The sequence below is a fragment of the Nerophis ophidion genome, linkage group LG21, assembly GCF_033978795.1.
Source record: "Nerophis ophidion isolate RoL-2023_Sa linkage group LG21, RoL_Noph_v1.0, whole genome shotgun sequence".
In the NCBI taxonomy this organism is placed as follows: domain Eukaryota; kingdom Metazoa; phylum Chordata; class Actinopteri; order Syngnathiformes; family Syngnathidae; genus Nerophis; species Nerophis ophidion.
Window position 1 is genome coordinate 6,079,640 of NC_084631.1, and position 15,275 is coordinate 6,094,914.

Sequence of the window (15,275 nt, forward strand, 5' to 3'; positions counted from 1 at the left end):
TTTGTTAGTATTGTTTAGGTGTTTAACAGAAAAGATTCAAAAGGTTTCAAATAGCTAAATAAATCAAAATAAAATTCTCATTTAAACTCTAAACATTTTTGGACCGACTTAAACCATTTAAATATTGAAAAATAACACAAAAAATAAATAAATAATCAATTCACATTAATCAGGAACATAAACGCAGGAGCAAAATTTATATATTAAACCTACAAAAAAAAAAAAAATGAAAAAGCAGATTTTTTTTTAATCAAAAGGAGGAAGTCAGGATTAATGTCTGCAATTAACGCGTTTTAGAGTGCACAGCTTTTCAAAGCGGGTTTTGAAGCATGATACTGATAAAGCATTCTCCCCTAGCGTCGCACGCCCCACTGTTTGAGAAGGACGGTCTTAAGGGCTATGTTCTGTGTGTGTGTGTGTGTGTGTGTGTGTGTGTGTGTGTGTGTTCGCAGTGCATGCCACTTTTTTTTTTGTCAAATAATCTCGGTGATATTGATTTAACCTCCTTTTAAAGGGATGCTCGTTAACACACAATTAGCGTTCTGATAGAAAACACATAAGGATAAAAAGTCCTGGTCATTAATTCCTGATGAAAGAGGACAGAGAGAGCGAGAGCAGGGGGCGAGATAAAGGCTTATCTCTTTTTTCAGTCTTCATATAATTAGTCCGGCTTATTTCTCCTCCTCTCCTTCTTCTTACCGCGACTTCTCACCCTCTTGATGTCCTTCCGCTGCCCCCGCACCTTCTACACTCGCCACTCTTGCCGCTGTCACTCTTAAAGGGAAAGCGCTCCTCCCAAAAGTGTCACCACTCACGCCGCCTTCCGTTAGTCGTCCACGTTGTCCCACCTTCATCAATTTGAGAGGATCATTTCTCTCGTCTCCGGTGAGAGGAGCCCCCTCTCGTGCCCTTTTTAGGCCTGTTTGTCTCCTGGTGCTCCTCAGCAGGTGGCCACGTTGCCGGTGGAACCCGCCTCCAGGCTCCCCTCTGGCCCGGGCGGAGGGGCCTCCAGAGGGGGCGCCGGGGCTGGAGTTGGCACCGGCGTGGTTGCAGCTGGAGTGGAGGCGAGCGAAGCCGCCGGAGAGAGCGGCACCACGGCTCCTCCGTCTCTCTCCCGGAGGAGGTGCACCAGGGCGGCGTGCTGGGCACCCAGGGTGGCCGAGAGGTGCGCGGGCAGGGCGTTGAAGCCGGCGGTGAGCTGCTCCACCCGCTGCTCCAGGGACAACATCTGGCGCTCCAGGTCCTCGCTGCGGTCGTTGAGCTCCGACATGAGCTCGTACATGACGCTCTGCATCTGTTGGATGACAGGTGGGAGGGTTGTAGAAAAAGCAGCACCATCCAAAGTGCGGCACGGGGGCAATTTGCGGCATCGTAGGTAATTTTTTAAAACACAGTCGTTAGCATTCCAATATTAGCACGGTAGCTTTCTTTTGCAAATTTTGTATGTACATTATGGCAAAAAAGTATTTAGTCAGCCACCGATTGTGCATGTTGTCCCACTTAAAATGACGACAGAGGTCTGTAATTTTCATCATAGGTACACTTCAACTGTGAGAGACAGAATGTGAAAAAAAAAATCCAGGAATTCACATTGTAGGAATTTTAAATAATTTATTTGTAAATCAAGGTGGAAAATAAGTATTTGGTCAATCATTCAAAGCTCTCACTGATGGAAGGAGGTTTTGGCTCAAAATCTCACGATACATGGCCCCATTCATTCTTTCCTTAACACGGATCAATCGTCCTGTCCCCTTAGCAGAAAAACAGCCCCAAAGCATGATGTTTCCACCCTCATGTTTCACAGTAGGTATGGTGTTCTTGGGATGCAACTCAGTATTCTTCTTCCTCCAAACACGACGAGTTGAGTTTGTACCAAAATGGATACATGGATGATACAGCAGAGGATTGGGAGAATGTCATGTGGTCAGATGAAACCAAAATAGAACTTTCTGGTATAAACTCAACTCGTTGTGTTTGGAGGAAGAAGAATACTGAGTTGCATCCCAAGAACACCATACATACTGTGAAGCATGGGGGTGGAAACACCATGCTTTGGGGCTGTTTTTCTGCTAAGGGGACAGGACGATTGATCCGTGTTAAGGAAAGAATGAATGGGGCCATGTATTGTGAGATTTTGAGCCAAAACCTCCTTCCATCAGTGAGAGCTTTGAACGGTTGACCAGATACTTATTTTTCACCATAATGTACGAATAAATTCTTTAAAACTCCTACAATGTGAATTCCTGGATTTGTTTTTCACATTCTGTCTCTCACAGTTGAAGTGTACCTATGATGAAAATTACAGACCTCTGTCATCATTTTAAGTGGGAGAACTTGCACAATCGGTGGCTGACTAAATACTTTTTTGCCCCACTGTATACATATTTTGGTACTTGACGAATGATACCTGTTAGTAGGCCCGCTTTTTTATGAGCAAATTATATACAGTCGTGGTCAAAAGTTTACATACACTTGTAAAAAACAATGTCATGGCTGTCTTGAGTTTCCAATAATTGCTACAACTCTTATTTTTTTTTTATATAGAGTGATTGGAGCACATACTTTGTGGAAAAAACCCTTCATGAAGTTTGGTTCTTTTATGAATTTATTATGGGTCTACTGAAAATGTGAGCAAATCTGCTGGGTCAAAAGTATACATACAGCAATGTTAATATTTGCTTACATGTCCCTTGGCAAGTTTCACTGCAATAAGGTACTTTTGGTAGCCATCCACAAGCTGCTGGTTGAATTTTTGACCACTCCTCTTGACTAAATTGGTGCAGTTCAGCTAAATTTGTTGGTTTTCTGACATGGACTTGTTTCTTCAGCATAGTCCACACATTTTAAGTCAGGAATTTGGGAAGGCCATTCCAAAACCTTCATTCTAGCCTGAGTTAGCCATTCCTTTACCACTTTTGACGTGTATTTGGGGTCATTGTACTGTTTGAAAACCAAACTGCACCCAAGACCCAACCTCCGGGCTGATGATTTTAGGTTGTCCTGAAGAATTTGGAGGTAATCCTCCTTTTTCATTGTCCCATTTACTCGCTGTAAAGCACCAGTTTCATTGGCAGCAAAACAGGCCCAAAGCATAATACTACCACCACCGGGATCAAAGGCCTCACCTTTTCTACTTCAAACACATTGCTGGGTATTGTGGCCAAACAGCAACATTTTTGTTTCATTTGACCACAGAACTTTCCTCCAGAAGGTCTTATCTTTGTCCATGTGATCAGCAACTAACTTAAGATGAGCCTTTAGGTCTGGCTTCTTGAACAAGGGCTTCCTTCTTGCATGGTAGCCTCTCAGTCCATGGCGATGCAAAACATGTTTGACTGTGGACACTGACACCTGTGTTCCAGCAGCTTCCAATTCATTGCAGACTTGTTTTTTGGTGGTTCTCGGTTGATTCTTGATCATCCTGACCAATTTTCTCTCAGCAGCAGGTGATAGCTTGCATTTTCTTCCTGATCGTGGCAGTGACAAAACTGTGCCATGCACTTTAAACTTACGAACAATTGTCTGCACAGTTGCTCTTGGGACCTTAAGCTGATTCGAAATGGCTCCAAGTGACTCTCCTGACTTGTTCAAGTCAATGATTCGTTTTTTTCAGATCTGTGCTGAGTTCCTTTGACTTTACCATTGTCAAGTTTGTAACCGAGTCTAATTGATTGATTCTACCTTTTCTACATCACCAAAATTGATAATGTATGTTTCTGTATTTTTACTTTTGACCCAGAAGATATAGTCACATTTTCAGTAGACCCATAATAAATCCATGACAGAAACCAAACTTCATGAATGTTTTTTGTGACCAAGTATGTGCTCCAATCACTCTATCACAACAAATAAAAGAAATGACTGGAAACTCAAAATGCCATGACATTATGTCCTTCACAAGTGTATATAAACTTTTGACTACGACTGTGGGTATACACCAGTGTCATATTTTGGTACTTGACAAATGATACCTGTTAGCATGCTAACGTTCGTAGGCTAGCGTTTTTTATGAGCAAATTATATAGTTATACCCATATATACACATATCTATATATATTTATATACACACATCTATATATATACATACATATATACATTTATATAAACATTTATATTTAAAAAAATATATATATATTACCAATAGTAACACAAAAAGCCAAGGTGTGTGTAATTTAAGTGCTCCAACAAAGAATCCCCTTTCCGTATGATTGGGTTTTTTCCCCGTGGGTGACGTTTGTTCTTTTGCACGTGTCCGCGTAAAAGGACGCTGGAATGTTGTGTGCGAACATAACGAGGACAGACAGTAGGCGGGGTTAGGAAGGAGCATCACAAGTAAAAAGAGGGCCCACATTGCCGCCTGAGAGGCGTGAGTAAGACCGAGAGCAGTCTGAGAGGGAGAGAATGGAGGAAGAAAGAGGAGGCTGGAGGGAAGTCTCTGGAACATTGGGAGGACCGAGAGAATGAAAGGAAGGCCCACACACACACGCACGCATACACACCTCACACACACACACACACACACACACACACACACACACACACACACACACACAGACTCTTGAATTTGTCACCTTCTTGAGACCTTCGAAAAATGCCTACCTCTTTAGGACCGCCCTTTTCTAGATATATAAAGATTTGTATTTACAACATTAATAATATATACATACTATGCCAATATAAAAAAAAGCTTGTTGTGAAAAATGACTTGGAATTTCACAAGAAAAAGGTCACAATTACATAAGAAAAACTTAATAAAATGTTAAAATAAAAGTCCTAATTTTACTCAACAAAAGTCCAAAATTTACAAGAAAAACTGAACATTGGTGCAATATTATAAAAAAAGTTGGAATTTTACTCTTAACAGTCGCAATTCTACAAGAAAAGCTTAAAATTTCGGCAATTTTATGGAAAGAGTCGCAATTTTACTCGACAAAAGTCGCGATTTTATAAGAAATCTTTAACATTGTGGCAATAATGCAATAATCAGACTTTTACAAAATGATGACAACAGTCACAATTTCAGTCAAAAAACGTCACTATTTTACAAGAACCATGAAACAATTGGCAATATTGCGATAAAAGTCAGAATTTTATATGGCAAATGTCACCATTTTGGATTCAAAAGTAAACATTTCATATAAAAAAGCAATGTTTTTACAAGAAAATATTGCAATATTACAGAAACAAAAAGAATATGAGAAATAGTTCCCAATTTTATATAAAAAAAAGGTCTCCACATTGTGAGAAAAAAACTGCTTTTAGTTAATACATTTTTTTGTTTGTAATTGTTTTTTTATCTTCATTATTTATTTCAAGTTATTATAGTATGTCTCTATATACATTTTTATTTTATGTTTTTTATACATTTTGGCGCATTTCAATTTCTTACACACACTTGTTATTACATATGCTGACCAGAGGGGGAGCACTTTTAAAACCGACACACGGCCAATTTGAAAAATCCCTACGTTTTGGGACCACCATAATTTTGATACACTTCGCCAGCAGGGGTGCAAATGAGATTTCTATTTTTGGTATTTTGTAATGTGCTTAAGGCCGATGACAAACTACCGTATTTCCTTCAATTGCCACCGGGCATATAGTATGCACCTGCCTTGAATTACTGTCGGGTCAAACCCGCTCCGCAAAATAATTCGCGCATGCTTAGTATTACCGCCGGGTCAAACTTGTGACGTCACGAGTGACACTTCCCCTGTCATCATTTTCAAAATGGAGGAGGCTGAATTCAATACCGGTAATTTGAAATCGCATAAAGGGAAGAAGATTAAGAGCTATTCAGTAGGATTTAAGGTCCAAGCTATTGAATACCGGTATGCTAAAAAGAACAGTAAGCAGTAATTTTTTATTAATATACCTGTCGAGCCGACGGTCCGACAGACAGGCAGGGCACGCTGGAGCCCGGCCCAAGATGGCGGCGAGTGAGCGGAGAAGAGGAGCAACCTGGACTGAGGTTTTATTGAAAAATAAACAAAGTCAAACTGCTCAAGCCATGTCCTTCCTTGGTGGTCCTGAGAACCCGCAAGACGACGGCTTGAGACCGTCACAATACCGTAGCTGCGTGCGTCCATTATGAGTCATTAAATGACTCCCGCTTCCTGGTGGTAGAGGGCGCTAGTGACCCTTCTTGCGACTACTCGGCTGCAGAAGAAGTGACTGAGTGACGTGATATGTGCTGGGACGGATATGACGGACCTTCTGATAAGTTTTCTAAAGTGGACTTTCAATAAAAGCAGGAGGTAATAAAGGAAGATCTCCATTGAGACAGAGAGACTTTTAAAACTGAAGATAAGGAAGACTTACATAAACAAGTTATCGATGATTTTGATCAGAAGGAGCTGGCATGGACTATATAAGTAAAGGTAAGACCATAACAAAGTTTTTTTTATTAAATTTGCTTTTCATGATGGTATCCTTACATGACACTCCAATTTTTACTTTGGTAAGTGCCGGAGTGAGAAGAGGTTTTAAAATAATTAGCTCATGCTTACTTTTACCGCATGCCTTTGGTAAGCGCAGGAGTGAGAAGAGGTTTTAAATTAATTAGCGCCCCGGCGGCAATACAAGGAAATACGGTAGTCACGGACCACAGATGGCCCCTGTGCCGCACTTTGGGCAACCTAGCTATAGATGCTAACTGTTAATGGCCACTATAGTCTTAGTACCGTAGTGTATTTGTTCATCCTATTGTCACATATGGGAGGTGGGTTGTCTGACGTCAGCACCGGAAGTCGTAAAATCAGCTGTTCACCTGGCAGATTTTTTCGGGGATGTATAGGGACGTCCATGAATTGATTAACGTGGACCCCGACTTAAACAAGTTGAAAAACGTATTCGGGTGTTACCATTTAGTGGTCAATTGTACGGAATATGTACTGTACTGTGCAATCTACTAATAAAAGTATCAATCAATCAAAAGTCCTTCTCTAGTTGCAGTCTAGTTTGATCATATATTGCTGCCTTTGCATCTGTCAATGTTTGCTTTTGTATGCACATTAAATCAACAAAAAAATCCTGACTTTGGAGCAATGTTCACGGACTCTCGTATTAGGCTCTCTATTAGATGCAATGATTTTCCGTATTGGGACCATGATTTCGGTCCTAACTTGTTCACCGGTCCTCTTATGGAAGGTATTTTTCCTTGTTCATGTCTCAAGAAGGGTAGAAATACAAGAACACACACACACACACACACACACACCAACACACACGCGCGCTCTTGTGTAAGATCACACTCAGACACCCACACAGGTAACAGAACGGGTAAAAAAAACAAAACAAAAGAAAAAAACACACATTCCCACTCTTTGTTTAATAACACTCGCCCCGGTTGCTAACAGGCCGGTCGGCATGGAAACGGCGCAGCCGTGCGACGGGACACATTTCGCCGGTTAGTTAACCAAAACGATGGTGTGTCGGTGCCTCACCTTTGACAGGTCCACCAGTGTGTTGGCTTGATCACTGAGTTTCCTCTGCTCCATTTTCACGCTGCGTAGTCTGCACACACACACACACACACACACACACACACACACACACACACACACACACACACACACACACACACACATCATTAGACGCAGGAAGTGGCATGCGAGTGAGTTCACGGTGGTCAACGGAGAGTTAATCCCTCCGGGGCCGCGTAACAACAACACTGTGGCACGGTCACCTTGCCCCCCTCGCCCCCCACCCTCCCCGGCCTCCCGTTGCATTGTGAGTCCCACCTGCACGTCGTGCGTCTGCAAACACTGGCGGGCACACCGAGCGCCCGCTGCTTTCTGTGCATATTTTCAGCTCCGTCAGACGCTGCACCCTCCAGAGAAAACAGGAGTCGCATTTCCAAAAAAAAAAAAAAAAAACCCAAAAAAACCTTGGGGATAATGAGGCCGTGAGGGAAATAAAGGACGGGGAATATAATTAGTTGTTATAAATAATCAGGCCAGACGATTATAAATAAAAACCCCGAGAAATAATTAGTTGTAATCTTTTATTTGTACACACGCTGCGGAAATGACGCTGCACTTGGAAATGAACTTGGGTCAACTTTACATACTAGAAGGCCACCGTTGCATGCGTTGCTATGGCAACACTGTCACAGCCTTAGAGCGACAATGTCTGACAAAGACCGTCCGCCAAGGACAAACTGTGACTCTTTATCAGCAGATAGGTGCCTTTAAAAAAAAAAAAAAACAGATCTTCCATTAGTGAATTTTGTTTTGTGCGTCTTTAAAAACGGCAGAGCGATCCTTTTATGTAGAGCAGGGGTGTCAAACTCATTTTAGATGGGGGGGCCACATGGAGAAAAATCTACTCCCAAGTGGGCCGGACTGGTAAAATCACGGCACGATAACTTAAAAATAAAACTTCAGATTGTTTTCTTTGTTTAAAGGCCTACTGAAAGCCACTACTAGCGACCACGCAGTCTGATAGTTTATATATCAATGATGAAATATTAACATTGCAACACATGCCAATACGGCCTTTTTAGTTTACTAAATTACAATTTTAAATTTCCCGCTGAGTTTCCTGTTGAAAACGTTGCGGAATGATGACGCATGCCTGTGACGTTATTGGTTGGAGGGGATATATTAGCCAGCACCACTTACGGCTAAAAGTCGTCTCTTTTCATCGCATAATTACACAGTACTTTCGAAGTATTCCTTCCACCGATCCACAACATCCGCAGTCGAGGTCAGCAGAACACCATCCGCACCATACACGGTGTTGATAGTGCACTGCTTCCCCTTCCTGAGGCGGCGGACGGTGGTCCAGAATCGCTTCGAAGCCGTCCGGAAGTCGTTTTCCATGGCTTCCCCGAACTCATCCCATGTCCGAGTTTTTGCCTCAGCGACCGCTGAAGCCGCACACCGCTTGGCCTGTCGGTACCTGTCCACTGCCTCCGGAGTCCTATGAGCCAAAAGGACCCGATAGGACTCCTTCTTCAGCTTGACGGCATCCCTCACCGCTGGTGTCCACCAAGGGGTTTTAGGATTGCCGCCCCGACAGGCACCAACTACCTTGCGGCCACAGCTCCGATCAGCCGCCTCGACAATAGAGGTGCGGAACATGGTCCACTCGGACTCAATGTCCAGCACCTCCCTCGTGACATGTTCAAAGTTCTTCCGGAGGTGGGAATTGAAACTTTCTCTGACAGGAGACTCTGCCAGACGTTCCCAGCAGACCCTCACAATGCGTTTGGGCCTGCAAGGTCGGTCCGGTATTTCGGACATCTGTGTTGCTGAATCTTCTGCAATTTGTTCAATTAATAATGGAGAAGTCAAAGAAGAAAGATGGAGGTGGGAAGCTTTTAGCCTTTAGCCACACAAACACACGGTGTTTCCTTGTTTAAAATTCCCGGAGGTGAAGCTTTACTATGGATCAGAGCGGTCAAGCGAACATGGATCCTGACTACATGTCAACCGGCAGTTTTCGGTGAGAAAATTGTGGAAATAAGTCGCCTCTTACCGGAGATCAGCGGAGCCAGCGTCCTCCTGCTGCCGTGACTTCTCTCAGAGACTCTGGCGTCAAAACACCCGTGGCCACACCCCTCCGACTTTAAGGTACTATTTAACTCACTAAAACACTAGTAACACAATAGAAAGATAAGGGATTTCCCAGAATTATCCTAGTAAATGTGTCTAAAAACATCTGAATCGCTCTCACTGGCCCTTGCCTTTTTTTTTTCTTTTTTCTAGGCCTTCACTCTTAATTTCCTCATCCTCGCTCAAATTAATGGGGAAATTGTCGCTTTCTCGGTCCGAATAGCTCTAGCTGCTGCTGGCTATGATTGTAAACAATGTTCAGATGTGAGGAGCTCCACAACCCGTGACGTCACGCGCACATCGTCTGCTACTTCCGGTAAAGGTAAGGCTTTTTTATTAGCGACCAAAAGTTGCGAACTTTATCGTGGATGTTCTCTACTAAATCCTTTCAGCAAAAGTATGGCAATATCGCGAAATGATCAAGTATGACACAGAATGGACCTGCTATCCCCGTTTAAATAAGAACATCTCATTTCAGTAGGCCTTTAAGGAGGACGAGATGCAATGTGCTCAAACAACCACCAGGTAGCATCTGTGAGCAGATAATACTGTATCATCTTTTTCGGACTGAACAGGTGGAGTTTTCAATCAGGGTTTAAGTGAGGGATGAAGCAAAAAAAACTAACCCGGACCAACTGTGACCACGAGGATCCGAGTCTGGTAGAAGGACGCTCAGCTGCATTTGGCTGGCTCGTCTTCCAGCAGATGATGATTCATTTCACCCGTGGGTGGATGGAGCTCATTTCAAAAGGTACCATCAGTGTGTGTGTGTGAGTGTGTCCTTGTGTGTCTGTGTGTGTGTGCCCGAGTGGGTGTGTGCTCTCACTGATGTATCGCCTGCAGGAACTTCCGCTGGTGTTTGCGGACTCTGGAGTGGTCGATCTTCTTCATCAGCTTGGTGTGCTTGTAGATGAGCCAGGTCTCCCTCAGCACGTTGGCCGCCGCGTTCTTTATCTGCGCACAGACGACACACACACATAATCATTACGGGTCGCCCTTGACAACAGGTTTGTCCGCCGTTTTCTTGATGCAGAGGGAAAACAACACTTAAGAATGTTTTTTTTTCTTGAAAGCCGACCTTATTCTCCGTGTCTGACCACACACACACACACACACACACACACACACACACAAACTCACACTCACACACACACTCACACTCACACACACACGTTGCTTGCCAAAGCCTTTCAAGCGTACATAAACAACTCTCTCCTTAGGGACTTTTGGCGATGAGAACCAAACAGAAAATCTCCCTGGCTGCTACATACAGTATACAAAAATATAAAACATGTAAAATACTAAGGGTTTCAAAAATAAAAGAGAGGGAAAAAAATTCAGATTAATTCCAATTTTAATTTGTAACAATCCTTAATCGATTTAAAAAAAAAAAACAACAACTCAGAAATCGATTTAGACAAATCATATTGTTGATGGACAAAACCCAAACCCAGAGAAGTTGGCACACTGTGTAATTCGTAAATAAAAACAGAATACAATGATTTGCAAATCCTTTCCAACTCATATTCAATTGACTAAACTGCAAAGACAATATATTTAACGTTCGAACTGGAAAACGTTATTTTTTTTCTTCAAATATTAGCTCATTTGGAATTTGATGCCTGCATCATGTTTCAAAAAAGCTGGCAAAGGTGGCCAAAAAGACTGAGAAAGTTGAGGAATGCTCATCAAACACTAATTTGGAACACTCCACAGGTGAACAGTCCTAATTGGGAACAGGTGGGTGCCATTCACAAACAAGGATGGGGCGACGGTCACCACTTTGTGGACAAATGCGTGAGCAAATTGTCAAACAGTTTAAGAACAACATTTCTCAACGAACTATTGCAAGGAATTTATGGATATTACCATATACGGTCCGTAATATCATCAAAAGGTTCAGAGAATCCGAAGAAATCACTGTGAGGCTAAAAACCAAAATTGAATGTTCATGACCTTCGATCCCTCAAAAAGCGACATCAGTGTGGAAAGGATATCACCACATGGGCTCCGGAACACTTCAGAAAACCAATGTCAGTAGCTACAGTTAGTCGCTACATCTTTAAGTGCAAGTTAAAACTACTATGCAGAGCAAAAGCCATTTATCAACAACACCCAGAAACGCCGCCGGCTTTCCTTGGCCCGGGCTTATCTAAGATGGACTGATGCAAAGTGTAAAAGTGTTCTGTGGTCTGACGAGTGCACATTTCAAATTGATTTTGGAAACTGTGGACATCGTGTCCTCCGGACCAAAGAGAAAAAAAACATCCGGATTGCGCAAAGTTCAAAAGCCAGCATCTGTGATGGTATGGGGGTGTATTAGTGCCCAAGGCATGGGTAACTTACACATCTGTGAAGGCACCATTAATGCTGAAAGGTACATACAAGTTTTGAACCAACATATGTTGCCATCCAAGCAACGTTGTCATGGACGCCCCTGCTTATTTCAGCAAGACAATGCCAAGCCACGTGTTAGAACTACGTGGCTTCATAGTAAAAGAGTGCAGGTACTAAACTGGCCTGCCTTAGTTTATGGATATTACCATCTACGGTCCATAATATCATCAAAAGGTTCAGAGAATCTGGAGAAATCACTGCGAGGCTAAAAACCAACATTGAATGTTCATGACCTTCGATCCCTCAAAAAGCGACATCAGTGTGGAAAGGATATCACCACATGGGCTCCGGAACACTTCAGAAAACCAATGTCAGTAGCTACAGTTCGTCGCTACATCTTTAAGTGCAAGTTAAAACTCTACTATGCAAAGCAAAAGCCATTTATCAACAACACCCAGAAACGCCGCCGGCTTTCCTGGGCCTGAGCTTATCAAAGATGGACTGATGCAAAGTGTAAAAGTGTTCTGTGGTCTGACGAGTCCACATTTCAAATTGATTTTGGAAACTGTGGACATCGTGTCTTCCGGACCAAAGAGAAAAAAAAACATCCGGATTGCGCAAAGTTCAAAAGCCAGCATCTGTGATGGTATGGGGGTGTATTGGTGCCCAAGGCATGGGTAACTTACACGTCTGTGAAGGCACCATTAATGCTGAACGGTACATACAGGTTTTGGAACAACATATGTTCCCATCCAAGCAAAGTTATTATGGACGCCCCTGCTTATTTCAGCAACACAATGCCAAGCCAAGTGTTACAACAGCGTGGTTTCATAGTTAAAGAGTGTGGATACTAGACTGGCCTGCCTGTAGCCCAGCCCGGTCTCCCATTGAAAATGTGTGGCGCAATATGAAGCCTAAAATACCACAACAGAAACCCTGGACTGTTGAACAACTTAAGCTGTACATCAAGCAAGAATAGGAAATAATTCCACCTGAAAAGCTTCAAAAATCGGTCTACTCAGTTCCCAAACGTTTACTGAGTGTTGTTAAAAGGAAAGGCCATGTAACACAGTGGTAAAAATACACCTGTGCCAATGTCCAATTTGTTGCTGCAATTAAATTCAAAGTTATTATTTGCAAAAAAAAAAGTTTCTCAGTTCAAACATTAAATATCTCTTCTTTGCGGTCTATTCAATTGGATATAAGTTGTAAAGGATTTGCAAATCATTGTATTCTGTTTGTATTTACGACTTACACAACGTGCCAACTTCACTGGTTTGGGGTTTTGTTGTTAATCATAAAACTGGCATCCAAAGTAAATAAAACAGTAGATATTTTGAATCAACAATAGTTTTGAATCGAGAATTGATTCTGAATCGAATCGTTGCCCCCAATAATAAAATCATCTGGTCCCCAAAGATTCACAGCCCCATAAAATACATATCTATTTGCAATATAATACAGTATTAATTCGTCCATTACAGTATATCTTTTTGCAAGCTAGAGACATACAGTAGAACAGGGTTGTCCAAACTGCGGCCCACTGACGTCTTCAATTTGGCCCGTGAAACGTCATGAGGAATCCTGCCCGCAAGAAGATCACATTCATTTTAAAAGACTTTGATTCTACCATTTTAAAGCTATCAAGTGTCCAGTGTGGGTACTTTAGACGAATGACCTTTAATTAAGCTCAGAACGGCACCCTGCGCAGCATTCACTTATATAACCCAATGCGAGCAACCTTCACTAGTCATGGTACAACAAAAAACAAAAATCCAATCAACACAAAATGTCAACAGACATGGTCACACATAACACAACCAGCTAACTGAACTTTGTAGATATTATGAACCATATGCACCATATATGCACCATATAAAAAAATAAAATTACACCTATTTAAATCCATTACAAAGCATGATAGGAAAAATGCAATATATATATATATATATATATATATATATATATATATATATATATATATATATATAAATGTGTGTATATATATATATATATGTGTGTGTATATGTACATATATATATGTATGTACATATACACACACATATATATATACATATATATACACACACACATATATATACATACATATATATATATACACACACACACATATATACACACACAAATATATATACATATGTACACACACATATATATACACACACACATATATATACATATATATATATGTATATATATATATATGTACATATACACACACAAATGTATATATGTATATATATGTACGTATACACACACAAATATATATATATACACATATATATACAAATATACACACATATATACACACATATATGTATACATATACATATATATACACACACACACAATGTATATATACACACACACATATATATATATATATATACACAGACACACACGTATATATATATATATATATATACACACACAAACACACATGTATATATACACACACATATATATATGTTTGTGTGTGTATTTATATATAATATACACTTTTTATTTTATTTTATGTACACACATACCTATGCATATATATGAAACATTATTATTTATTATATTATATATATTATAGCCTATACATATGTGTACATATTATATTAATATAACGGATACATAATTGATAATTCATGTAATTGAATATTAAGAGTATGTGTGACTCCTACCTTGTTTGCTTCCGTGACAACCTCCTTTAAGTTTTATAATCAATCAGAAAAAATTCAAGCAGCTAAAAATACGCCAAAAATGGACAAGTTTGGAGAAAGTGTTTTGAAATTTTCCTATCATGCTACATAAATTACATCCAATAACGGATGTAATTTAGATTTTTTTTTAATGGTTTTTGGTTAGATTTTTTATGGTTTAATTTTTTTTTGGACCTTGACCAGGGAAGGTTGCCCACATTGGGTCATATAAGTGAATGCTGCGCAGAGTGCCTTTCTGAGCTTAATTAAAGGTCGTTGGTGTAAAATATTCACACTGGACACTTGATATATACACTGTAGTTACTTTAAACCTACTCGGTGGTCTAGTGGTTAGAGTGTCCACCCTAAGATCGTTAGGTTGGGAGTTCAAACCCCGGCCGAGTCATACCAAAGACTATAAAAAAAATGGGACCCATTACCTCCCTGCTTGGCACTCAGCATCAAGGGTTGGAAATGGGGGTTAAATCACCATAAATGATTGCCGGGCGTGGCACCGCTGCTGCCCACTGCTCCCCTCACCTCCCAGGGGGTTATCAAGGGAATGGGTCAAATGCAGAGGACAAATTTCACCACACCTAGTGTGTGTGTGACAATCATTGGTACTTTAACTTTTGGCCCTGGAACAAATTTATTTAGGCCAATGCGGCCC

General features: G+C 41.1%; 1 protein-coding gene and 1 long non-coding RNA gene across 2 annotated transcripts in view; one reads left to right on the plus strand and one right to left on the minus strand.

Moving 5' to 3' along the window:
* Positions 1 to 492: 492 nt before the first annotated feature.
* kcnn3 (potassium intermediate/small conductance calcium-activated channel, subfamily N, member 3) overlaps positions 493 to 15,275 on the minus strand; it is a 281,514-nt gene continuing 266,731 nt past the window's right edge. The window contains exons 8-10 of the mRNA XM_061881689.1: positions 10,387 to 10,514; positions 7,446 to 7,515; positions 493 to 1,294 (exon numbers count right to left, since the gene is read on the minus strand). Of these exons, the coding sequence (XP_061737673.1) occupies positions 941 to 1,294; positions 7,446 to 7,515; positions 10,387 to 10,514 (552 nt within the window). The 3' untranslated portion in view covers positions 493 to 940. The remainder of the gene's footprint in view (positions 1,295 to 7,445; positions 7,516 to 10,386; positions 10,515 to 15,275) is intronic.
* Positions 9,718 to 15,275, plus strand: part of LOC133539632 (uncharacterized) — a 41,557-nt gene continuing 35,999 nt past the window's right edge. The window contains exons 1-2 of the long non-coding RNA XR_009803455.1: positions 9,718 to 10,311; positions 10,404 to 10,567. This is a non-coding gene — a long non-coding RNA (uncharacterized LOC133539632). The remainder of the gene's footprint in view (positions 10,312 to 10,403; positions 10,568 to 15,275) is intronic.